General features: G+C 55.2%; 1 protein-coding gene across 1 annotated transcript; it reads right to left on the bottom strand.

Moving 5' to 3' along the window:
* Positions 1 to 15,707: 15,707 nt before the first annotated feature.
* Positions 15,708 to 25,151, bottom strand: MRPS11 (mitochondrial ribosomal protein S11). The gene is made up of 6 exons (XM_079763948.1): positions 24,885 to 25,151; positions 24,608 to 24,757; positions 18,615 to 18,713; positions 17,831 to 17,960; positions 16,798 to 16,863; positions 15,708 to 16,091 (listed from the first exon to the last, which is right to left on the bottom strand). The coding sequence occupies exons 1-6, from the start codon at positions 24,947 to 24,949 to the stop codon at positions 15,984 to 15,986; spliced, it is 618 nt and encodes a 205-aa protein (XP_079620074.1). The 5' UTR covers positions 24,950 to 25,151; the 3' UTR covers positions 15,708 to 15,983.
* Positions 25,152 to 25,255: the final 104 nt, after the last annotated feature.

Genomic DNA, 25,255 nt, shown 5'->3' with positions numbered 1-25,255 from the left:
CAGGGCTATCTTTATAAGAAAACAGAATAAAGCCTTGGTATTTTCTTACGTAAATACATCCTGTTTGATGACTGCCTTATGTTCTGATCTCACCAAATGCTTTTCAAATACACGGGTCCCAGGAAGGACGGCGAAAGGCGCCAGAGGCCATGGATCCAGCAGCTGCTCTTGGGAGAATTGAGTGTGTGTGCCAGCATGGAAGACAGTCATCTGCCAGGATTGTTTCCCTCCCTCGGGCTTTCTCCTGGGAGCTGCTACAGCTGGAGGGGCTGGGCGTAATTGCACATTCTCGCGTGGAAGCATGCGCCCATCTGTGCCGTCTGTGCTGTGCAGGTGGGAGAGGGGGCGGCTCTGTGGCCACCGCAGAGACAAACGCTGTTGAGCACGTACTGCAGTTGGGGTAGTGGGAGCTGGCAAGCGCCAGTTGTCCCTAGAGGGACCGGGCTGGTTGTTCCTGGATGGCTGAGCCATCACAGCTGTCCTGCAAACACCTGCCAGCCCCCAGCCGCTGTCACATTCTCAGCTGTCTCCTCCAGAGGGCTTGTCAGGCTGTTACGCTTCATCTTCATAATGTGCCCGCCGTTCACGTAGCAAGCTTGCCTGGTGACATCTGAGGGCGAAGGGAGTTTTGGAAGGAGCCACGGCTGCAGACAGCTGGTCCTGTACCCTTCAGCAGCCACAGTGACTGCCCTGGGGACAGAGGGATGGGAGAGGAGATGCTAAGCCCCATCAAAACATTTTGGCTGCTTTCATCATTGTCATTTAGGACTCAACACAGGCTCTGAGCACCTGTGTTCACCTGCTATGAGTCAGGAGGTGCTGTGTCAAGATGTTGAGGAGAGAAATAGGCAGATGAAGGGAATTACGGTGCAAACCAGTGAAAGCTCCAGTGCTGTCTGTGTAGGAAAAGTGGGGGGGATGAGGACGAGGCGGGGAGCACAGCTGTGCTGGGACGCGGTGCCGGCACTGGATAAATGGGCGTGGAGCGTGTGAGCCAGGGCGGAGGACATTTCAGGAAGACCCAGCATGTTCAAGGGCATGGGAGCCTGAAGAGGGCTGACCAGACTGTGGACTGGCCGGCGATGGGAGTGCGGCTACAGCACGGGCTGGGGGTGGGGGCAGGGCAGTGGGACTGCAGCCTGCAGAGCGGCCTGGTGCATGGGCTCGGGTTTTACGTTTACGCAGCGGAGGGCAGAGCAGGAGTTGCCCAGAGGCAGCCCTCGCCGGTCTAGGGGGACGGCTTGGAGGGAAGAGAGTGCAGGGGCAGGGAGGCCCGACAAGCCCCTGGTGGGAATCCGGAGGAGAGCGGGAGGGCTTGGACTGCGGCAGACTCCCAGGGTCTTTGTAGTCAGGACACAGTCAGGGTCCGGAGCAGGGACACGTCTGTGGGACCGAACTTCCCTCTCTTTGTTTTCTTCAGCCGTTCGGCCACGTGACTCGCACCTGTCTGTGCTCCTGGGCTGCCTCTCCTCCTTCCTGCACCTGCTCGCGCCCCCTTTTGGCTTCTTTGCTCCCGCAGTTGTCTTCTCTCTCCGGCATCGTCCGTCTCTTGATAGGTCATTCCCATTAGCATGTACGTGTGCTGGAAGGTCTTCCTGTTTTAAATAAAGACTCCTGCCCCGGCCCCACCATTCCCTTTAGCTACTGCTCATTCCTCCGCTACCCTTCACAGAAAAACTTCCCGAAGGAGTTGTCTGAATGAAATGTTTTCGCTTCCCCACATTCCGTCTTTCCTCGGCCCACTCCACGCAGGCTCTGTCCTCACCATCCACTGAAACTGGGGTGTCTAGGTGGCCAGCGAGTCCACATGGCCAGTATAGACTCAACTCGTGTCCCTTTTTAAAAATATATATTTTATTGATTTTTTACAGAGAGGAAGGGAGAGGGAGAGGGAGTTAGAAAGATCGAAGAGAGAGAAACGTCAATCAGCTGCCTCCTGCACACTCCCTACTGAGTATGTGCCTGCAACCAAGGTACATGCCCTTGACCGGAATCGAACCTGGGACCTTTCAGTCCGCAGGCCGACGCTCTATCCACTGAGCCAAACCAGCCATGGCTCGTGTCCCTTTCTTACTCAGCCTCCCAGCACAGGGCATTCTGAGTTCTCTCAGTGTTAAGAAACGCCTGCCTCTGTTGGTCTTGAGGACAGTACATGTTCCTGGCTTTCTGCCTGCCTTACTGACTGCTTCTTGGTCCCTTTGCCGGCTTCTCCGCCTCCTCTGCTCTGCCTTTGGCCTTGGGTCCTCACCTCTTTTTCTCTGTACTCTCTTCCTTTAGCTGGCTTCTCCATTCCTAGCTATATGCCGGTCACTCTCAGTTATGGCTCCAGTCCTGACCCCTTCCTTGAGCTCCAGGTTCATCTATCCCTGTGGTCGTCAAACTGCGGCTCGCGAGCCACATGCGGCTCTTTGGCCCCTTGAGTGTGGCTCTTCCACAAAATACCATGGCCTGAGCGAGTCTATTTTGAAGAAGTGGTGTTAGAAGAAGTTTAAGGTTAAAAAAAATTGGCTCTCCAAATAAATTTCCATCGTTGTACTGTTGATATTTGGCTCTGTGGACTAATGAGTTTGCCGACCACTGATCTATCCCATAGCTTACTTGGCACCTCGGTTTGGAGTCTAATAGGCATTCTACAACTAACATGTCCAAAACGATGCTCCTGATTCCCACCCCCATCGCTGACCTGTTTTTCCTCTAAGATTTCCCGTATGGCTTTAGTGTCTACCCATTTACTGGAGCCAACAACTTAGGCATTATTATCTTTTTCCCATCCCCCCTCCTTCCCCTCTACCACCCACATGGGTGACTTCACTCCAGGCATGTGCCCTGAGCACTCTAAACCGATTATGATCGTCCTGCACTCTTTGCTAGTGATGAGAATGAGAACCAGGCCAAAGCCAGCCAGCACGAGGGGTTAGTTTAGCAGTCACGTGACTTCATTCAGGTCAGTGCTACCACGAGGTAAAGGTTTCTGGGACTTTGGGGGCAGCATTTCTCTTTGCACACACAGCCCCCCGTTTCCACTATCCCGCACCCTACGATCATACTCGGGAAGCCTTAGGGTGAAGCTGACCCTCTCGGTGGCAGAATGAGGAGGGAAGGACCCGGACCACCGAAGACAAGGAGGAGATCACAGCCTGGGAGCCCAGCTGACATCTGGCTTGCCAGGTCTGGGAGCCAGGGCGTTTCCTTGCTGCCGGCGCCGTTCTGAATCGGGCTTTCTGCTCCTTGCAGTTAAAGCACATCAGTGGGTGCGGAGAGGGAGGGAGGTCCCCAGTGGAGGGATCCCAGTCCTGAAGTCCCTGCTGGCTCGGCACCAGTCCAGTTGTCAGGAGGCCCAGTTAGGGTTCCTGTGCTGGAGCTCCTGTCCTGGGGGTTCTGTAAAAGGCCTGGCTCTCCCCTAGTCCCTGCAGCCATACCGGAGCTGGCCTGGAAGCTCCTTGTCGCTAAAAGGACTTCTCTAAAATGGGAGAGAAAGCACTCGGCCTATTGAGTACTTGACCCACGTTAAGTTCTCAGTTCCTATGTGTTTGCTTATATTAACGTTTCTAAAGGATTCGAGGCTGCTCTCAGTCAGTCTGGTGTCTTCTCTCCACATATGTCCCGTGGATCTCAAGAATCTTTGGAGAAAAAGATGTTTGGAACAAAAATGTTTTTTGTTTTATTTTAAATATTTTTATTGATTTCAGAGAGGAAGGGAGAGAGAGAGAGATAGAAACATCAATGATGAGAGAGAATCATGGATCGGCTGCCTCTTGCACGCCCCCCACTGGGGATCGAGCCCGCAACCCGGGCATGTGCCCTTGACTGGAATCGAACCCAGGACCCTTCAGTCCGCAGGCCAGTGCTCTATCCACTGAACCAACCCAGTTAGGGCTGGAACCAGAATGTTTAAGAAAAGCAGTCAGTTTGGGGGAATATATCTTCCAGATCCAAATTCTTCCCTGAACTTCTCTCCGCTTACCCCTACTCTTCGGGGAGCTGACATGTCAGTGTGACCCGTGCGAAGCTACTCGGGGCCTTTGAGAGAAAGGTTCCCTTTAAGTTTAGCAGAAGCCCTTCCATTCAGAGTCCTCGCAGAGAAGCACGGCATAAATCAGTGAGAACCCTAAATTAGATAATTCTTAAAAGAACGGCAGCTTCATTATTGTCAAGTACACAGAGTCATTCCATCTCAGCCACGAGTGTGCCTCTGCAGAAGCCCTCTGGGACGTTCCTTAACGAGGAGATTATAATTATTGGTAATCAGCATAACGGCTCTCTGCACCGCGTGCTCTGAAAGCGACGGAGCACATTAAGTAATTTGGATGTTCCAGGGGGCAATTTTGTTTACAACATTAATCTGCTCGGTGGATACCCTTTATAGCTATAACTCTCTGTTGTTTTTAAAGAGACAAAACTCTGAAGCCTCCATCACGCAGCAGTTGATTCAGAGGCAGACATGATGCAGGCGGCAGAGCAGGCCGCGGGCTCTTGGCCCAGCGTGTCCTGGTGGAATTACGGGAACGCCTCAGGCTCGCAGTGAGCTTGGTGCACATCCGGGCTCCCTCACCTGCTAGCCATGTCCTAAGGACTTCGCCGAGACTCAGTTTCTCCTCGTAAAAGAGGGACAGTCTGTGTTGCAGGGTTGATGTGGGCACTGAGTGTTAATGAGTCCTCCCTTTATACAGGGAGGACTCCATGAATGCTAGCCGCCTCCTCCTCCTCCCTAGATCCCTTGGCCGCTTTAGTGTCACAGCGAGTGTGCGCCACCCTCGTAGCAGCTCCCGTTCCCTGATGACCCAGCACCGTAAGCGTGGCGCTCCTCCAGGCGCAGCCCCTGCTCACCCACCAGAGACGGGCGGCCTCTGCCGTGGTGTCACCCCACACGCCCAGGCGTGAGACACCCACAGCATCCCTGACCCCCTTTGTAGCCAGACGCGTTGGCCGGCAGGAGCGTTGTTTGCCGAGAGCTTGTTGTCGCTGATTGTGAACATTTATTAGGAGCTCGCGATGGCCCGGAACTGAGCTGTGCACCTCACACGGGAAGGCGCGTCAGTTCACCAATTCGGAGATGCGTTTTTATTTTATTGATTTATTTTATTGATTTCAGAGAGGGAGGGAGAGAGAAACATCGATGATGAGAGTTCAGTCGTGTTAAGTATATTCTCATTGTTACACAAGCAATCTCTACAACTTTTTCATCCTGCAGACCTGAAACTGTACCCAGAAACAATAATTCCCCATTTGCCTCCGCCCAGCCCCTGGTAACCAGCATTCTGCCTTCTGTTTCCATGCATTTGACTCCGTGGGATACTTCATACGCGTACAAGTGGAGTCACACAGCACTTGTCTCCTTGTGTCTAGCTTATTCCACTGCGCATGAGGTCCTCAAGGGTCCTCCTGTTGTACGATGTGTCAGAATTCCCTTCCCTTTAAAGGCAGAATCACATTTCATCGTGTGCAGGACCGCATTTTGTTGACCCATTCATTCATCAAAGGACATCTGGGTGGCGTCCACTCCTTGACTGTTGTGACGAGTGTTCCTATAAACACGAGTGTGCAGATACTTCTCAGAGACCCTTTCATTGCTTTTGGAGACATACCCAGAGGTGGGCTTTACGGAGCTTTAAAACGTAGTTACCCAGTGCCCTCCCCCGCAGCCGCAGAGGTGGGATAGGCAGGCGCCGTGGGCCCGTGGAGTTGAGTAGTCTGAGGCCCCGGTTTTTACTTCACCAGCCTCCCGGGGGCTTAGCCTTCCATCCCAGCCCCCTGAGCCTTGCCTGTGCTCAGGCAGGCGGGGCCTTGGCAGGCGGGTGAGCCCGCTGCGCCCTGCCCGCTCCTGCCCGCATTAATTCGGCACATTTCTATGGCTCCCCGAAGGAAGAGACGCTTCGGCAACATTTAATTAGCGGCCAGGAACATGCTTTCCCAGGGACACGACTCATTTCTCAGCCAGCTGTTGCCGGTTGCTTCCTAGCAACATCCAGCACTCACATCTGATTGCTTCTCTCCAGGCAAGGGGGGTGACTGGCCCACCTGCTGTCACAGCTGGGGGGGGGGTGGTGGTGTGCGGGACCCCGGGTCTAAGGCTGATTTTCCAGAGGAAGTGAGTGATCTGAACCTGTTAGTTCTGTAAAGCCAGACCCGGTGCTGAAGCCTCTAGACTCTAGAGCAGGCGTCCTCAAGCTACGGCTCGCGGGCCACATGCGGGTGTTTTTGCCGTTTTGTTTTTTTACTTCAAAATAAGGTATGTGCAGTGTGCACAGGAATTTGTTCATAGTTTTTTTTAAAACTATAGTCCGGCCCTCCAACAGTCTGAGGGACGGTGAACTGGCCCCCTGTTTAAAAAGTTTGAGGACCCCTGCTCTAGAGTCTAGAGAGCCTTGAACGCCCTTCCCCACCCCTCTCCTTCAAGTTCATGATTAGAGCAGGCAGAAGGAATGCCACCAGCTGCAAACAGACAGCAGCCTGGTCCAGGGAAGTCCGCTGGGATGGGGTGCAGCGAGGGAAGGGTCTTGCCCCATAGGAGGCAGATCCTGCCCCTCAGAACGTGGGTGTGTGTGTGTGTGTGGGGGGGCGATGAGGGGGGTCTGGGCCACTCTGGCTTGGGCAAGGGGAAAGGAAAGCCTTATTATTTTTTTCCCCCAATAATTTTGATTTTTTACAGAGAGGAAGGGAGAGGGATAGAGAGTTAGAAACATCGATGAGAGAGAAACATCAATCAGCCGCCTCCCGCACACCCCCTACTAGGGATGTGCCCGCAACCAAGGCACATGCCCTTGACCGGAATCAAACCCGGGACCCCTCAGTCTGCAGGCTGACGCTCTACCCACTGAGCACACCGGCCAGGGCGGAAAGCCTTATTTCAAGAGGCCCGCCAACGGCTGTGGGCTGCCAGGGGCTCTGGAAAGAGGGAGTGGGAAGGGCGGTGCCAGCAGTGGCCCTGCCCTGGACTTGCCAGTACTTGGGGCATCTGAGCGATGGCTGCGCAGGGACCAGACCTCAGACCCCTCTCTGCCCAGATGCCTCCGCACGGCTGCAGCGGGAGCCTCGGAGGTGCTGCTCGGTGACGCTGCGCTCGGCACACGTGTGTGTGCTGTGAAGACTGGGGCAGCCGCTGCTTCGTGTTGTCGTCTGGAGGCCACCGTCCCACGTGGGGCCCCTGGACTGAGCACGTGAGCCTCCGGCTTGCACAGCCCACCCCCCTCCAGCGGCCTGTCTCAGGGGTGGGCCCGGCACCCTCTCCACCCGCCGCGGCGAGTGGGGCTGCGCCTGCGGGGTGCCCTGGCATCTCCTCCTTCATTTGGTCCACGAGCATCTCTTGAGGTGCTTCTAGGAGCAGGGGCTGAGCTTTTGCAAGGTGTGTCTTTCTTTGCAAGTCCCCAGTTACGGACCGGATGGGGGAGCGGACAAGGAGGCAGGCTGGGGATTCACTGAGAGCAGGTGCCGGGCGGCACACCAGCGGCCCAGAGCACCTGCCCCGACGGGGGCCCAGGAAGGCTTCTGGCAGAGATTCTCTCATCGTCGATGTTTCTCTCTCTCTCCCTCTCCATGTGTGTACACACACACACACACACACACACACACACAGGCCCCTGACTGACACATGGGTAGAGAGTGCTGGTCAGTTGGGCCAGGCATCTGTTCTCTCAGGGCCACACGGCTCCTCCCTGGGTCTGGGCAGATGCAAGTGAGTGAGTGAAGGGTTAACCTGGCATTTTCAAGTCCGTCTCACCATGGTTCCCCGTCTCCTGGTGGTGAGGGACTCGCTTGTCCCCTTTCTAGCAGCCATGGGCAATGAAGACCCCTGCTCTGGCTCCCCTTCCAGCTGCTGCTTATCGCTGAGGCGAGAACAGGAAGCCACCACCTCTCAGGTCCCGCTGCGCAGGCAAAGGCCGCCGTGCCTCAGCCGGCAGACACCTGCCTTCTAGGTGTGCGTTCCACGCTGTGGGAGCCTGCCACAGGGGGCCGTGCCACGGGGGGCCGTGCCGGGGAGGCCGTGTCCTCTCCACACCGTCTCTCGGAAGCACAGGGTGGGGCTGTGCTCGGGCCACTCGGTGCTGCCGGGGCCCGGGACCCAGGGCGTCTCACACGGCAGCACCGCACACTGAGGCCACCGCGTCAGAGGCTCCCCACAGTGTCAAGTTCACGCCTTCGTCCACCTAAACAATGACATTAGTGGGCCCACCCCCAGGCTCCCCTTTTCATACCCCCTGAGTGACACTGTCATTTGTTCAGTCTCCCAGCATTCGAACCTCTTTCGGGGTTTGTGGATTCTATGTTTTGTGAGGTTTGGTTTTTTTAATATATTTTTATCGATTTCAGAGAGGAAGGGAGAGAGAGAGATAGAAACATCAGTGATGAGAGAGAATCATGAATCGGCTGCCTCCTGCATGCCCCCTACTGGGGATCGAGCCCTCAACCTGGGCATGTGCCCTGACCGGGAATTGAACCGTGACCTCCTCGTTCAACCACTGAGCCACACAGGCCAGGCTCCACTAGATTCTTAAGATCCATTCGTAGTTTTCAGGACCCTTTCTGAGGAGCGTTATAGAACTGCTTCTTGGTCTCCTTGTCAGAGAGCAAACAGAGTTGAAGGCCCTGTTTGAGTTAGGGTGGTCTGCTGCCGGGGTGCCTCTGGGGGGGCAGAGGGCCTGCAGGGCGGCGAAAAAGAGCTTGTGTTTCCTGGGCCCGGGAGCCAGACCCTGTAAGATGCTGTGTGCCTGGGGACCAGCTGAGTCCTCCCAGGCTCTGCCGTGCTCAGGTCAGCGATTGCCCCTGGCGGCCACAGCATGGCTAAAACATGCAGCACGTGCCTTTAATCAGGAACCCCGAGCTCTTTCCCCTCAGGCTGTGAAATAAACAAGTGGCCATGGCCAATGCAACAACAGGCACCCAGTGAATGAATCAAAATCATACCTTTTTTTTTGTCAGATCAGCAAAAAGTACCTTTTTGATGTGCTGCAGAATTTTAGTAATTTATGTGTGCCATGAGAAGAAAAAGGTTGAAAGTCACTGGCCCGGGTTGTCTCCATCTTATACATGATACCTGAGAAGGCGCTCAGGCACAGAGAGACTAGCCTGCCAAGGGTCACAACACCGGTGCCAGAATTCACATCGGACTTCAGAGCCTGTCGCGCAGCCTGGTGAGGGCCCGGGAAGGACCTGGGATAGAGGAGGACAGATGGCATATCTGGGACTCCCAGTGCCCGCAGTGGCCAGGCGGGTGGGATGGAAAATCCCATCTGAGCCACACCGGCGGGAATGAGGGGAGATGGTCCGTGGGATAAGGGCCGTCTGAGAGACAGCACAGCGCTGGCCAGGGAGGGCTGGTGGCAGATGGGCAGCCGCGGGCCCAGCCCTGACCAGCTGTTGTTTGCAGAGGAGGGTGGGTGCCTGGTGACAGCTGGATTAGGTGTACTTAGCAACCTCAGTGACCATTGGGTGGAGACGCACAGTGGGCCCTTCTGCCTGGCCGTCCCCGCGCCTCCAGGCCCCGGGAGCTTAGTGCTTGTTAATCTCCGTCGCCATGGCAGCAGGCGGAGAAGGGCCATCCCAGGCTCTGGAATCTCCCACCTCCCACGGCCCACGGCCCACGGTGCACGAGCTTCTTCCAGATGCTGAGAACCTCCGCCTCCTGGAAAGGACGGTGTGAGACTCGGGTGCCGGGCACCGAGCCTGCAACTGGAGTGTTCTCCGGGCGCTTCCCTCGCGGCTCCTGTCCCCTCTGGGTTTGGGGCTCAGGGTTTCATCTCATCCTGTCTGTTTCCTGCCACAGACTCTTCCTGAGATGGAGGTTCGGGGAGACAGAAAGGGTGATCAGACAGAGTTGATCTGAGGCGGTGACAGGAGGGAAATAAAGTCAGATGCCGTTAGTGCTCCTAGTTCAGCATGTTTCCGGGACTTGTCCCTCGCTCGGGGGTGCCCAGAGCTGCCTATTCCTGGGGGGGGGGGGGGGGGCGGGCAGGAGGCCACGGGCCTGCCCTCTGCTCGCTGTGTCTTGGCTGTGAGCCCACGCGGTGACCCAGTTAGTCTGAGCGATGTGAGCGCTGATGATAGGGCTGTGAGGGCTCTAAGTCCCCGCCACGTACTTTTTCATCAGACAGAGAACGGTGAGGAATGCTTTCCCGTCAGTGCCCCAATTACCCCAACCCACCAGCACAGAACCTGTCTCTTTCCTGCTCCCAGGGACGTGCGGTCAGGGTCCCGTGTCCTTTCCCGGAAGCAGCTCTGTGCCCAGCTCCACAGCCTCACGGCTGGGGTGGGGTCCTGGCGACGGCTGAGGGCCAGGATGCCAAGCCCGGGAAGGGGCCCCATCGGCCCCCCCGCCCCCCCGAGGCAGGGCACACCCAGCCAGGGCGCCTGGGACGTCCCTTCTGTTAGACGTCCCTGTCGCAGCCTCGGTGCTTCTCGGCCCTCTTCAACCGAAAAGCAGTTAAAACAACAACCACAAAATAGAGCGGCTTCGCCTCCTAAACCTCTCCTGGGCTGGCCCTGCCCCACAGTCCCGCCTGCCGCTGTTCTCCGCCTGCCTCTCCTCCCTCGTCTCAGCATCTCTGCTCATGTCTCTGCAGACGTGTGTGATCTCCTGTAGGGTCCCCCCAGGTGATCCAGGATAACCTCCCCATTTTAAGGACCTGGCCTTCAACACATCGGCAGAGACCCTGTTTGCACGGAGGGCGCCGTGTACAGGTTCCAGGTTAGGGTCTGACACCTTTGGGGGCCGTTATCCTGCCTGTGCAGCCGCCTCGCTTCCCATCATGCCGTCTGCGCGTCACTGCGCGTCACTGCACCGTCTGTGCGTTTCTGCATCTGCCCTTTGTCCATGCCACCCCCTCGCTGGACACGTCCCCCATCGCCCTGGGTCCTCACCGCTTCTTTAGCACTTCCTCTTATTTTGAGCTCAGGTGTCACCTCTTCTGGGAAGTGCTTCTTGATACCTATATACCTCTTCTCTTTCTTTTTTTTTCTCTCTCTCTCTCTCTCTCACACACACACACACACACACACACACACACACACACGCCCTTGTTCTGTGTTAGCACTGGTAGTATTCAAATGAAGTTAAAAAAATTTTCTCTCCCCATTTGCCTCAAAGATGCTCAGGGCAGCTACCAGGTTTTAGGCATATTTTATTTGAGTGTCAATAGATTTTTGAGGAAGGAGGAAGGCGAGAAAGACTCCTGAGGAATGATTCTTGAGTCATTTGGCTTTTTAGCTTAATTTTTGGCTGCCGATTTTAACCATCTGGCTTAATCTACAGTTGGCTGGCCAAAAGATGTAGGAGGATGGGTGATTGGCTCCTACATAACATTTTCTGATTAAAATCACAGGGAAAATGAGCTTTTAATAGTAGTAATAGTAATAATGACAACAACAATAGCAGCAAGATGGGTGTGCATCCGCATTCACACTCTGTCCCCACAGGAGCCCGAGGAGCAGTGTGAGAGGCACCCTGGTTGAGCACCAGCTGTATACAGCAGAGTACACAGTTATCTTAACGGGCCGTGGAGGTGGGAGTGGTTGAGGTTCGGGTTGATGCAGAGCTGGGATACCAACCCAGGCCGTGTCTCCACCCCAGCCCTCACCCCCAAGCAGACTGGAAGGAAGGGGCGGCCGGGGAGCCGTGGCAAGGGCACGGAGGAGAGCTAACTGCATTTCCGGGGCACCCGATCAGACCTCTGTTCCCCCCGAGGGTCTCCCCTGCTGCAGTCACTCGTATGTGAGGACCTGGACTGTCCTCCCGGCCATGAATGAGCTGCACGCCCCTCATTCCTGAGTGCCAGAGCCCCTCCCACCCCACTGCCTCTGTCCTGAGGGGAAACTGAGGTCCAGTTTGGGAGGGCGTGTGGCCCGCGACAGCCTGCGCACCGAGTCTGTGCTCAGCGGCGTCTAGACAGCAGGTGTTGTGCCGGCCAGGCCCCGGGCACCACGCTGACCCTCAGTTGACATTTCCTTCGGTCCAAGGGGATCACCCAAATCCCAGGTGGCTAAGCGGCCCCGGGCTCTATGGAAACGGCCCTGCGCTGTCTGCCCCGCCCTCCCCCCCAGCCAGCAGTCCTGACACCGAGGCTGGCCTTCCCGGCAGGACGAGCTGTGCCAAACCGCAGAGCATGTGCACAATTTAATTTTAACCTGGGTGGGCGCGGGGAGAAGCCAGATTAACTCCCAGAACCCATTTCCGAGCCAAGTCAGAGTCCGCCCCCAAATAGCGGACCACCCGCGGGGCGGTGGGGGCACGTACAGGGTCCATGTGGTCAGAGGGCTGTTACAACGCTAGGCGCACGCTTCCGTAATTGACATAATGCCTGACTGCAGCTTCCGTGCAGTTTTATAAGCCAGTTCTTTTTTCCTATTTTTATTGTATTTAAGTGGTTCATTAGTTAATCTGACTAAGCAAGAAGGTACACAGCACCCTCTCCTGAAGGTTAAAAAGGCTTAAGTTACGTCTTCTTTCCGCCTGCTTCCCACTCGTTCATTTTCTCTCCCTGGAGAGAAGGCTACCACTTGGGGAATGTCTTTCCAGATTCTTACTGCATGTACATTGAGGCTCATATATCCTGTCCTTTTCTGCAAAAACCGGGGCCTGTACTCCCTCCCTTTTTAATTTTTTCCCCCTTCCCTTTTTAATCCTCTTAAGGATTTTTTCCCCCTTTTGATTTTTAGAGAGAGAGGAGGGGGGCAGAGGGAGAGGGAGAAAACGTTGATCGCTTGCTTCCTGGATGCACAGGCTGGGAATCGAACCCACAACCTTTTGCTGCAAGGGACGATGCTCCCACCAACCGAGCCACCCAGCCAAGGCCCCCCTCCCCGCTTCTATTTTTACTTAGCAGGACATCTTGACTTGTGTCCGGGCTAACATTCCGTTATATGGTTGGAACATAACTCCTTTAACCCGCCCCCGCTGATGGACATTTGGGTCCCAGTTGTTCACCGCCCTTCTCAGTGAATACACATCTTTGCATACTAGCTACACACGGGAAAGAATAGCTGGCTGCCAGCTGCCAGCCACATGCTGCTGTTTACGTCTACATGAACTTGAGTGAATGAAACTGCAAGTCCAGGTCCTCATCTCAAGTGCGGGGTCACAGGACGGAGCACGTCCGCGGTGCAGGGTTCTCTGAACGCGCTGGGCGCGCTCCCAGGAGGGAATCGGGAGCCAGAGGCCTGCTCATCGGGTGTGGACAGCTGCCAGCTCTCCCTGTGAAGAGGCTGTTTATAGCCCCCAGGCAGGGCTCAGACAGGGAGCGCACTTTCAATCCAAAACCATTACATGGAATGTGGGGGGGGGGGGGGGGCGGGAGGGAGGGAAGAAGCGGTCCCCGAGTACTGATGCAGGGACATTGTGTTTCTGTGGTCGCGGCCCGCACTGCGCTGTTCGGGCAGACAGGGCTGTTCTCAGCTTACAAGGGGCACACCTGTCTCAGGGAGCCCGCACCGCTGTCTGAGGCCTGCCTCCCGCCACCTCGCTGCGGTTGCTTCCCCCCCGCCCCCTTCACAGCCTCGTCCCTCTCCTCCCCCAGGTCCAGGGCCCCTCCACACCCTGGCTCATGCCCGCCCTGTCAGGGAGAGTGCTGACTCCTCGTGCGTTCCCAGTCACCCTGACACAGCCAGTCTCCATCTCCTCACTTCCCACCCTCTCCCCCTTCCCTCCCTTTGGTGACGTGACGTCCACGTTGCCAGCTTCCGTGGGCACTGCCCGGTCCTCCTCTTGGTGCAGTCTGCACTGTGCCCCTTCCTTCTTTTTTTTAAAATATGTTTTTTATTGATTTCAGAAAGGAAGGGAGAGAGAGAGAGAGAGAGAGAGAAACATCAATGATGAGAATCATGGATCCGCTGCCTCCTGCACGCCCCCCACTGGGGATCGAGCCCGCAACCTGGGCATGTGCCCTGAGTGGAATCGAACCCGAGACCCTTCAGGCCGCCGCTCTATCCACTGAGCCACACTGGCTAGGGCTGCCCCTTCCTTCTCGAAGTGCTTGTCCCGTTGGCGTCCAAGGCACCGCACCTGCAGTCTAACCGCTCCACCCCTCGTCCTTTGCAGTCTCGTCCTTGCAGCATTTACAGCTCGGTCTTCTTTTCCTCGCTGTCCGCTTTTTTTCTGAGCGATCTCACCCCCACCATGGCTTCGATTCGTGAGCACCGTTTGGGGAGTGATGGTCATGCATTTTAATTCCCTAAGAAGATGGGCATCTTGCTCTTACTGGTTTGGCTCAGTGGCTAGAGCGTCGGCCTGCCGACTGAAGGGTCCCAGGTTCGATTCCGGTCAAGGGCATGTACCTTGGTTGCGGACACATCCCCAGTGGGAGGTGTGCAGGAGGCAGCTGACTGATGTTTCTAACTCTCTATCCCTCTCCCTTCCTCTCTGTAAAAATCAGTAAAATATATTTTAAAAAGAGATGGCATCTTCATGGTTTGCATTTCCAACCCTAAGGACACCCGTTGGTCCATCTGGTTGTCTCGCCTCCACCTGCTCCACAAAGCTCCCCTTCCATCCCTTCAACTGCGGGAGCACCTTTCACTGACACCGGGGGCACTCCGGCCTCCTTCACAGACCTCCTCACCGACCCGCCACATGCGTGTCCAGCTCCCTTAGACCGGGGCCTGGGGAGTAGTGACAGTCACAGCGGCTTGTTCCCCGGAGCCCGGCCTGTTGGCTCAGTCCCCCTGTGTTTGCTCAGTCTGGTCGAATGGGCAATTTCTGCTGTGGCCGTGACCGCTCTATCTCTTTGGGCTGATAATACTCAGGTTTCAAAAACAATGTGTGTACCAAGAATAGAGGAAAATGAATAGAGGAAAAGAATAAGGGAGCCCAGGGGAAGGGATCCATGCTTTTTTGTTTTTCTTTCTTAAATATATTTTTATTGATTTCAGAGAGGAAGGGAGAGGGAGAGAAACATCAATGATGAGAATCATTGATCAGCTGCCTCCTGCATGCCCCCTATTGGGGATCAAGCCCGTAACCCAGACATGTGCCCTGACGGGGAATCCAACTGGGACCTCCTGGTTCATAGGCTGACACTCAACCATTGAGCAATGGACATGTCAGCCAGGTTGTAGGCAGGGGCGATTGGAAATGGTTTCTCTTGACATGCCGAGTGACATGCTGCCCGCATCCAGGTACATGCGTGTTCAACAGGCTTGTTTGGCACTTGGTGTCAGGGGATGGCTTGGCTGAAAGAAGGGAAAACACTGCGTCTATGCTGAAAGGGAAGACACTGTTTGTCTTTTTGCCTGAGGCGGACAGGGGAGGGGAAGGGAGAGGAGGGGAAGCTTCCCTTATGCAGCCAGGCCTGTGCCACCAGCTTTGAGCCGCCAGAAGCAAAACTGCAGATGCACTTCAGAGTAATCCGGAACCCGCTGCCAGGAAACGGATGCGTGCCACACAAGCTGTGCCAGCACTTGGCTCGTGCCCGTGTTCGGGCCCGATGCTCGGCTCTGCCTCCTCTCTGCCCCAGGAGGTGGAGCGCACGGCCCACCTGTGTTCTCGGACCCAGGCTGCTGCTGGGGGGCAGGGGCAGCGGGCGGCAGCTGGCTTCCAGGTAAACAGGCCTGCTTAACGGTCAGCCTTCCGTGGCGGGCCCGTCTCCCCGAGTGGTGGCTGGTTTATATGTCAACCCTCCCAACTGGGGTTTCATCTCAATTCATAACCCTTTTCAGGAGCGCGTGGGGTTACGGTCTGCCAATCTGGGAGCAAAGTCTGACAATCACTTCAGATGGTAGAGATCTTTTATTGCTTTAGGCAGGGCAGCAGCTCCTGGTTGGGGTCTGGGCCACAGGCCCCCCCCCCCCCCCCCCCCCCCCCGTGTCCCAGAGAAGACGGCCTCACTTCTGGGCACGCGGGTCTCCAGTCAGAAGTAGGCGCCACGCGAGGAGGCAGCGCTGTCCCTTCCTGCTGAGCACCGCCAACAGCCCCCCGCAGGGCGCTCCGAGGGGTGCTTTCTGCAGGTCTCGAGGTGGGCCTGACGGTCAGGTGCAGGTTCAGGTGCAGGTTCATCCCGTCAGAGCCTGCGAGCCTTCTTGGGGCGGCAGCCGTTGTGCGGGATGGGGGTGTTGTCCGTGATGGAGATCACTTCCAGGCCCCCCATGGTCAGGCCCTGGATGGCAGACTGGGAGGAGCAGAGGACAGGGGGACGGCTTGGTGCCGGAAGTGATGGCCTAGTGGGTCCAGGCAGGGCCCGGACAGCGAGAAGGGGCGTGGGAGGTGGGGGTGGGGGTGGGGGTGGGGGGAGAGTGGAGAGGTTCCCTGGCTTTGATACCTACTCACAAAGGTCTCCCATCCAAGCCCCTTACCAGGTGTTCAGTGCTGCCCACTGTGTCCCACCTGTCGCTCCCACCTGCATGCGCTCTACCACCTACGTCCAAAGGCTGCCTGTGACCGCACACTCAGGCTCACACTTCGGCAGCTTTAGGAACCAAGTTGTTTCCTCTGCCTGGAATGTCCCTCACCTGGACAATGCCAGAATTGTCACCTCTTTGGGGGCTTTCCTGATCGTCCCCGATGGGCTCCCAGCCCCCGGGCACAAGCTTTACCAGTGCACCCACTCGTCTGTACTGAGAGTCCCATCTGTGATGGTCCCCAGGGACCACCTTTCTGTTCCCCGGGCCTGGCACCCAGCATGCACCCAGCGAATGTCTGCGGAACTCAGCTAAGTGGCCTGGGCTTGCTTTCGGCTCAGTAGATTGTAACAACAGGAAGCCAAGCCCTCATGGAAGCCCACTACAAGGCCCTTCCGCTCGCCCACCCTGCTCTCCAGCCCCATCCGTCTACAGAAGCAAGTGCACTCACTCGTGTGGACAATCCCTGCCACTTACCAAGCGCCCCGGCCCCAGGCCCTTCACCACCACGCGGATGTGGGTCACGCCCTTCGCTGTGGCTTTCTGGAGAGGAGCGGAGCGACAAGTGGTTAGAGGCCAGCGGGAGCTGCTACACCCACGTCTCTAGCTCCTGCCCCTGAGGCCGCAGGGTAAGAGCTCCAGGGAGAAGGCACCCCCAAATGTAAACAGGGGAAGACGGCAAGGACACAGGACCGATGGCCTGGGTGCGGGAAGACAGCACTCAAGTCACAGACTGCGCGTCAGCCGGGACCGCCTTTCGCCCAGGACAGCACTGCCACCTAGTGGAGTCCCTAACCATCGCTCCGATGGGCCTCAGGAGGGTGGACGCAGAATCTCAGACCTCCAGGAGCCCGGGACCTGCAGGCAGAGCTTCAATACCCACTAAGCCAGTGTCCTCTTACCATTCTACACCTTTAGTGAAAGTTACACTTTTCTTCACTGACTACAAAGGCATCGTGATGGAAAGTCCAGGAAACATGCAGATGTTACCGAACCCGCCCCGCAGCGCCACTGTTAACACTGACATGTGTCTTTCAAGGGTCTGACCTGCCCCTTGGTGGACATGAGCACACGCTGAGGATCGTTAATGCAGAGCAGCCAATGGCCTGGGGCACTGCGCGGTGTGCAGGCCAGGGTTTCCTTCAGGAAACACCTGTGTTTAGGCAGAAGCGTGTGACCCTCGGGAGGCCTGTGCTGCAGCAGCCAGGGCACAAGCTTTGGTCCCAGACCTGAGCTAACGCGACTGCGTGGCTCTGAGCAAGTCGTAGTCTGTATGTGAACGGGCTCAAAACACGGACAGTGCCGGCGTCTCTGAAGACTCAGATAATGAGGGTCCGGTGTCTGCAGTACTAGTATAGTGATGGCCATAAACACGCCAGAGGCGGCACACTGCCAGTCTGCCTCCAGAAAGGTCTGCCACGTGCACGCTCAGACGCGTCCTGCGTGAGGGTTTCACCACACCACGTCTTCCCAGGGACTAATACCGCCCGTCCCCACCCCCCACACTTACCGCTGCGCAAGCTATGCCTGCTGTCTGTGCCGCGATGCCCGTGCCCTTCTTGGCGTTCTTGAACCCCTCGGTGCCGCAGGAGGTGCGGGCAAGGGGCTGGTTGGCGGCAGAGACTACCTGGATCTGGGTGCTAGGAGAGCAGGGGAGGCACAGAAGGGAAAGGGGACTATTCAGGGACTTTAGAGAGCGCTAGGCTGTGTCCTCACAAGCCCGAGTGAGAAAGCAAGTCAGCTGCTTTTCCTCTGAACTTAGCCAGGAAAATGCTTTTTGAACTCTTATAGGAGGCGCCGGGGAGGGTCAGAGTCAATCCCTGAAGCCACACTGAAAACTGACAGGTCGTGTAAGCTAGAGAGCTCTGTTATGGACCGAATGTTTGTGTCCCCCAAATGCACGTTGAATTCCTAACCCCAAATAGTATGGTGTTTGGAGGTGGGGCCTTTAGGAAGTGATTAGGTCGTGTGGTGGTGCCCTCATGAATGGGATTAGTGCCCTTATGCGAGGGACTCCAGAGCGCTCCCTGGCCCCTCCCACCGTGTGAGGGCACAACGAGAAGCCGGCCCTCACCAGAACCCACCATGCTGGCACCCTGACCTTGGACCCGTTTGTGGGAAAGCAAATCTCAGCAATAGGATATGCCCAACCCAGCTGACATTTTCATGAAATCTGAGTGAACGTCATAAAGAGGAGGGGGCCTGGGGGACACGTGCACGGGCACCACCTTGCCCTCCCTGTGGAGGGGAGAGGAACCCACCCGGACCTGCCCGGGTGCCCCCTGCCCACTCACTTGTTGTAGGAGGCCTTAATGTGTGCGATGGGGATCTCCTCAAATTTCTTCCCCGCCCACCTCAGGGGGCTCTCCTGGCCTGGAACTGGCGGGTAAATGCTGCAATGAGAACATTTAATGGAAAGTTGTCCTTATATTTTTTAAAGTCAAAGAAATCCATCCCAGAGTTGAAAATGACCCAGCAGTACGGACAAACTCAATGAAAACAGCAGCCCCGACCTGCCCCTGAGGTGGCTGCCCGGCATCCCCTTTCCGTCCTGGTGCTGCCGCCCCGTCTGAGCGCCTCTGACTAGGCACAGGGAGCTGGTCTCTGAGAAGAGAGACAGCCCATCCTCCCACCCTTCTTGTCCCTTCTAGTGCAACAGATCAGTGCTTTCAATCCTTTGTAGGATCCGCTTTCTGCAACTTAAAAATAGTTAAACCGCTATTATTTCATCATCTGCAGATGGCATTTGACTCTATAAAAAAAGGGCAACAAAACTTTAATAACACTGCCCTAGCTGGTTTGGCTCGTGGGTAGAGCATCGGCCTTTGGACTTAAGGGTCTTGGGTTCGATTCCGGTCAAGGGCACATGTCCAGGTTGCGGGCTCGATCCCCAGTGGGGGCATGCAGAAGGCAGCCAATTGATGATTCTCTCTAATCATTGATGTTTCTTTCTACCCCTCTCTCTTCCTCTCTCTAAAATCAATAAAGACATTTAAAAAAACCCTTTAGTAACACTTATTATTACTATAAAAAAACCCCAGTATCCCTTAGAATAGAGGTCAGCAGGCTTTTTCTGTAAAGGGCCAGGGAGTAAATATTCTAGGCTTTGTTGGCCATGAGTTTTTGTAGCGCAAAAACGGCTGGCTGTAGACAACAGTAAATCAATGTGCGTCGCTGTCCCGATAAAACTTTATTGCAACTGGCCAGATCTGGCCCATGGAATGTAGTTTGCAACCCCTACCCTAGACCAATGGCTCGCTCTCTGAACAGCAGAAGCACCTGTTACTGTGACGGGTAGGCCTGGGAATCTTATCTCCGTGACGCCCCCGGCCAACCCCAGGTGAGGCCAGGGCTGAGAACACTGGCCCAGACACTGCGATGAGTTCACGATCTTTTGCGATCTCAGCCCAGCCTGATCTCTGGCTCTCCTAGGTCAGCACTCTGCATTTTCAGGTGGAGAAACTGAGGTAGGAACAGGGACACAGGGTTATAGCTGGGAACTGGTCAGAGCTTTGCTTATCAGGCTGTGCTCTCTCTTATTCACACACACGCAGCTGTCATTAAGCCCTTGAGATGTGAGTACACCCGCTGTTGCCCCCTGCCTACACGTGCAAATCAGGTCTGTGTCTGTACCCGCTCCCGTCATGAAATTCAACAGATTTAGGTTTAGAAAATACACGCTTATCTGAGAACAGTCCTCCCCTCAAGTAAGTCAGCCCTACCTACTTTCCTAGAGATATTTTTAAAAAACAACACAGCACAGTGATATAAGAGTTACAAGTGTATTCTTTCCTGCTAGGCCTGATCTTAAGAGATGATTGAGCACCTCAGCAGGTTCCTGGCTTATCAGCCTACACACACGGATGAGGCCGAGATGACATTCATGTTTAAAACATCACCGCTTCCCAATTGATAGTTTCCCCCATGGACGTGGGAGTGAAGACAATTAAGCCGACTGAAGTCTGAATGGACCAGTGCAATGCCTTATGGCAGTGGTCGGCAAACTCATTGGTCAACAGAGCCAAATATCAACAGTACAACGATTGAAATTTCTTTGGAGAGCCACATTTTTTAAACTTAAACTTCTTCTAACGCCACTTCTTCAAAATAGACTCGCCCAGACTGTGGTATTTTGTGGAAGAGCCACACTCAAGGGGCCAAAGAGCCACATGTGGCTCACGAGCCTCGGTTTGCTGACCACGGCCTTATGCAGAAAGACAGGTTTGTGAACCAGCAAGGACTTGGAACTCGAGCCATTGAAGTGAAGGCATGGATAAGCTCGGCCTTGAACCCCCGCAGGACCAGTGCGCAAATGAACCAGTGGTTCACCGCACAGAAGCAGGAACGGGCTGCCGCCTCTTCACAGCCATCCTCAGACCATGGCCACCTAGACCAGGGCCAGCACACACGGCATCGCTTCTGCACGGCTGCGGACGGACATCAGCCGCCTTTCCCCGCTGAGGGTCCGCGAGGAGGCCGACTCCTGCTGCTGTGCCTCAGGCATGAGAACTTGCTGGTCCCTGGGCCAGTCCAGCCCCAGGGGCCCCAACACATGGGGCAGACGCTGGAATCTCCTCTGGGTACCCTGCAGCTCTGCACCCCAAAGGCGGAGGCCCTGCCTCAGCGTCTTCCACCCATTTTCTACCTGCGCTATAGGCACTTTAGAAACGGAGATACGTGTAGAAAAATGCAGGGATCCGAGCTCATGGCCCACTACTCCTGTCATATGTTTTCAGTAAGAGCCTCCCAACCCTTGGCTTCTGTTTCTTGACTTCCCTTTCTCCCGTGATCCTGTGTGCTCCATCCTACCCTGGCTACTTACTCCCGTGGGAACTAGCCCTGTCATTACCCTACCTGCAACCCCATCACAACCTGGGTTCCTAGCATCACACGCTGGCCGCCACCTCCTGGCGCACCCACTAGCTCTCTCCACTGGGAACTCTTCAATCCCACTCATCCTACCAGCTTTCCCCTTTCCCTTACACCCCTGATGCTTTCCGTTCTGCCCTGACCTCAAGTAGATGATATGGCCAGTCATAATCATTCCCTTGCACACACCCTCAATCCCCACCCCTCACCCCTACCCACTTCCTGGCACTCTCCTGGCAAACCCCTACCCCTGGTTAAAGCCATCTCTCCAGCCACTCTGAGCCTGTGCGTGCACAGTTGGCTGGAAAAAAAATAGACAGCAATGCTGACTGGTCTCCCTATATCATGTTTCTTCGCCTCAGCACTACTGACATTTTGAATAAGATAATTCATTGTTGTGGGGGGCTGCCCTGCATACCGTGGCCTCTACCCACTACCTAATGTCCCCCCAGTTGTGACAATCAAAAATGTCTGCAGACATGGCTAAAAGTCCCCTTGGAGGCACATGGCCCCAGGTTGAGAGCCATTCTTTATTTTAATGGCTTCTAACGTCAAGTGGGCCCTCAGCACTGCTTGGCAATCAGACAGCACATCCCCCCTCAATTGTCCCTCCGGTCTCCCGGATGACTGTTTCATACCTTCTTTTGTCTCCTCAAACCTGCTTCCTCACTGACAGCTGATGGCCTTCAGGGAGAAATAGAAGCAATCAGACTTCCCTCCAGCTCCCACTACCAAACATCTGTGCCCGCGAGCTTTGCATTCTCTCCTGTTTTGATGCTTCACTTGTGCGTGCGCCTCTCAAGGACATCTCTCCAGCAGTGTTCCGCCCCGGCTTCATCGCTCTTTCCCCTCCGCTGCATCACGCCCATCAGCAAGAGGCTGCCTCCCCGCAAACGAAAAGCAAACAAAGACCTCTCGCTCCCCAAGCCTCCTTGAGCTACTGCCATTTCTGTGACCCTTACAGCAGGTCCCCCTTAAAGAACTGACTGTGCCTGCTGTTCCTTCCCGTCTTCTATGCTCCTTGAACCCACTCCAATCAGACTTCAGCCCCCATCACCCCACCAGAAATGCTGTGCTCAAGGTCACCGACCAACTTACAAAGTTAAATGCAAGGAGCAAGTCGGTCTTCAGCCTAGCAACCTGTCGTTTCAGCAGCATTTGACATAACTGACCTTTGTACTTGAACCACATAAAAAGAAATCTCTCCAGGTTTTTCCCCCACTACCTCTCTCTCTTAATATATTTTTATTGATTTCAGAGAGGAAGGGAGAAGGAGAGATATGGAAACATCAATGATGAGATCATTGATGGGCTGCCTCCACTACCTCTCTTCTGTCTCTCTTGCTGATTCTTCCTCATCTGCCAAATCGCTAAATGTCAAAGGGCTCGAGGGTTTAGTCCTTGGACTTCTCTTGAGCTTCGCTTCCTCTCTTGATGATCTTGTAGTCTCATCATCATCTCTGGCGCGTGTTCCACATGCATGTGTGGCCCAGATCTGTCCCCCGAACACCATGTCTAATAGCCAACGTCGTATCTCCACTTGGATGTTAATTAAGCATCTCCAACTTAGCCACCCAATCCCAAGCTCCTGTAGTCTTCCCCATCTTAACAACTCCATCTTCCCAGCTGTCTAGGCCCCAAATTTGAGAGTTCCTCCATTCCTCTCCTTTTTTTCAGACTTTACATTAATAAATCACATTGGTTCTACTTTCTAAATGTATCAGTCCAACCATTCATACAACCTCCACAGCTGTCACTCTGGTCCAAGCCACCATCATCTCTTGCCTGGATTATTTCAATGGTCTTCTAACTGCTTAGAAGACTTCTTGCTTCCCTACAGTTCAATGTCAACACAACAGCCAAAGGGACTCTTTAAAAAATGTAAGCATGATTGCGTCAACCCAGTGGTCGGCAAACCGCGGCTCTCGAGCCACATGCGGCTCTTTGGCCCCTTGAGTGTGGCTCTTCCACAAAATACCACGGCCTGGGCGAGTCTATTTTGAAGAAGTGGCGTTAGAAGAAGTTTAAGTTAAAAAAGTTGGCTCTCAAAAGAAATTTCAGTCGTTGTACTGTTGATATTTGGCTCTGTGGACTAATGAGTTTGCCAACCACTGCGTTAACCCTCTTCACAACTCTCCAGTGGCTTCCCATCTCATCAGAGTAAAAGCTGAAGTCCGGACGATGACCTCATGTAGCCCTGTGTGCCTACTACACTGCTGGCCTCTCTGCTTCCACCTCCTATTTTCACTCCTCCCTCCATGTTGGCATTACTGCTTATAAACACTGGAGACACTCCTGCCGTCTGTCATACTCCCATGTTTTATATTTGCTGTCCCCTACCCCCTATAATTTAAGTTCTGCGGGGACAGGGATTTCTGTGTGTTTGGTCACCAATGTGTCCCTAACACCTTGAACAGTGTCTGGCAATGCTGAACGACCAGAACAGAATCCTGACTTAAAACTCCTTTAGAGCCCTCCCACTGTCTACAGTGGGGACAGTGCACAAGCCCCAATTACAGACAATACCCTTGGCATTCTGATTCCTTCTTGTCTTGCTGACCTCATCTGCCATCACACACATGCACCTGAATATTCCATGTTCTTTCACACCACGTGCCTTTACACACATGCCCTGTTAGCTTTGCCTGAAACAACCCCTTTCATCTTGTCCAGCTGAACTCCCATTCGGTGCAGGTGTCAGCTCCACACTTCCTTCTCTGCAGTCTCACCGGATACACTCAGGAGCTAGACACGCATTCCTTCACACTTCCCTGCAGTCAGCTCTCACCTCAGTCTATCACTCATCAGATTCTGGTGAAGATGTTTGAAGGTTTGTCCTCCCTACTGTGGGGAGGAGCGGTGTTTTGTATTTGTATGGGTGCGTGGCACAGAGTAGGTTCTCAGTAAATGTTCGTTAAATGGATGTGAAGTACGCCTAGCACACGGAGGTGGTGGCAATGGTGGGAAGCAAGATGCCAGTCCCTAGGGCTGAGCCCGAGATCTCCCTGGATCTTAGACCAACTCTGAAAAGTGTAGAATAATCAACACCATAACGTAGCGCCCTCTCTCTCTTCCCATTTTGTGTCTGCTTAGTCTGTGCGACCTGCGCTCCCTCTCAGGGACGGAGAGAGCTGATCTGACTCTGCGCCTCTGACATCCACTCACTCACTCACTCATTCATTCATTCATTCATTCATCACATGCTCACCAAGCATCCACTTTGTGCTAAGTCTCATCTCCTTTGATCCTCACAATCTCTGTCGGCACTTTATCCATTTGTAGTCGAGAAAACGGAGGCTTAGAGGTTAATTTCCATAAAGTGGCACAGATGGCAAGTGACAGAGCTGGGAATTCTCTGGTTCCCAGGCTCTGGAGGGTGGTGCTGGTCTCGGGAGGGCTGGACCGAAGCGGCCCTCACCTGAAACTGCTGCTGCTCGGAGCCGGGGTCGCCGCCGGAGCAGGAGCCGGAGCCGGGGCCGCCGTCTTCTCCACCTTCTGCTTGGCCGCCGCGTCCTGCAGCCGCTGGGCGCCCGTGTGGATGGTGGCGGCCGGCACCCGGGCCACTATCCTGCGGGGACGGACAGCTCGCTGAGGTCCCCAGGCCTGCCGCCCACCGGAGTCCCCATGACTCACGGGACGAGGGCAGGAGCGTACCCTGGAGGTGGCCGTGGGTTCGGAGGGGCGATCACTCTTACCTGCTCGTGGGCGGCCAAGCCCACGACCACAGGAGCCGAGACCCCGCGTTCTTTACCGCCTGCATGACTTGAATTGACCCCAACGAGTTCCCGTCCGCGGCGCCAGCACCATGAGCGCCCGTGGGGGGGAAGCCCCGAGGGAAAGTCACCTGATTCCCCTTCGCCGGGCCCGTTAAAGTCTCTTTTCCCGGTTTATGTGCTCCATAATAACCATCGCTGTGGTTTTCAGCTGGGATTTCTCCTCTTTCCCCTAAATTCTAACAGGAGCCCTTCGCCCCCCCCTCCGCATGGAAATGGTTCATCCTGGTGCTCCCGGACGCGCCGTCCCCGCGCTGCCTTGTGGGAACACGGGATTGGCCGGGCCGCGGCCG

Source organism: Cnephaeus nilssonii (assembly GCF_951640355.1).
Source record: "Cnephaeus nilssonii genome assembly, chromosome: 24".
NCBI classification, from domain to species: domain Eukaryota; kingdom Metazoa; phylum Chordata; class Mammalia; order Chiroptera; family Vespertilionidae; genus Cnephaeus; species Cnephaeus nilssonii.
The sequence above is the reverse complement of the archived record's forward strand: the minus strand, read 5'-3'. Positions and strand labels throughout refer to the sequence as shown.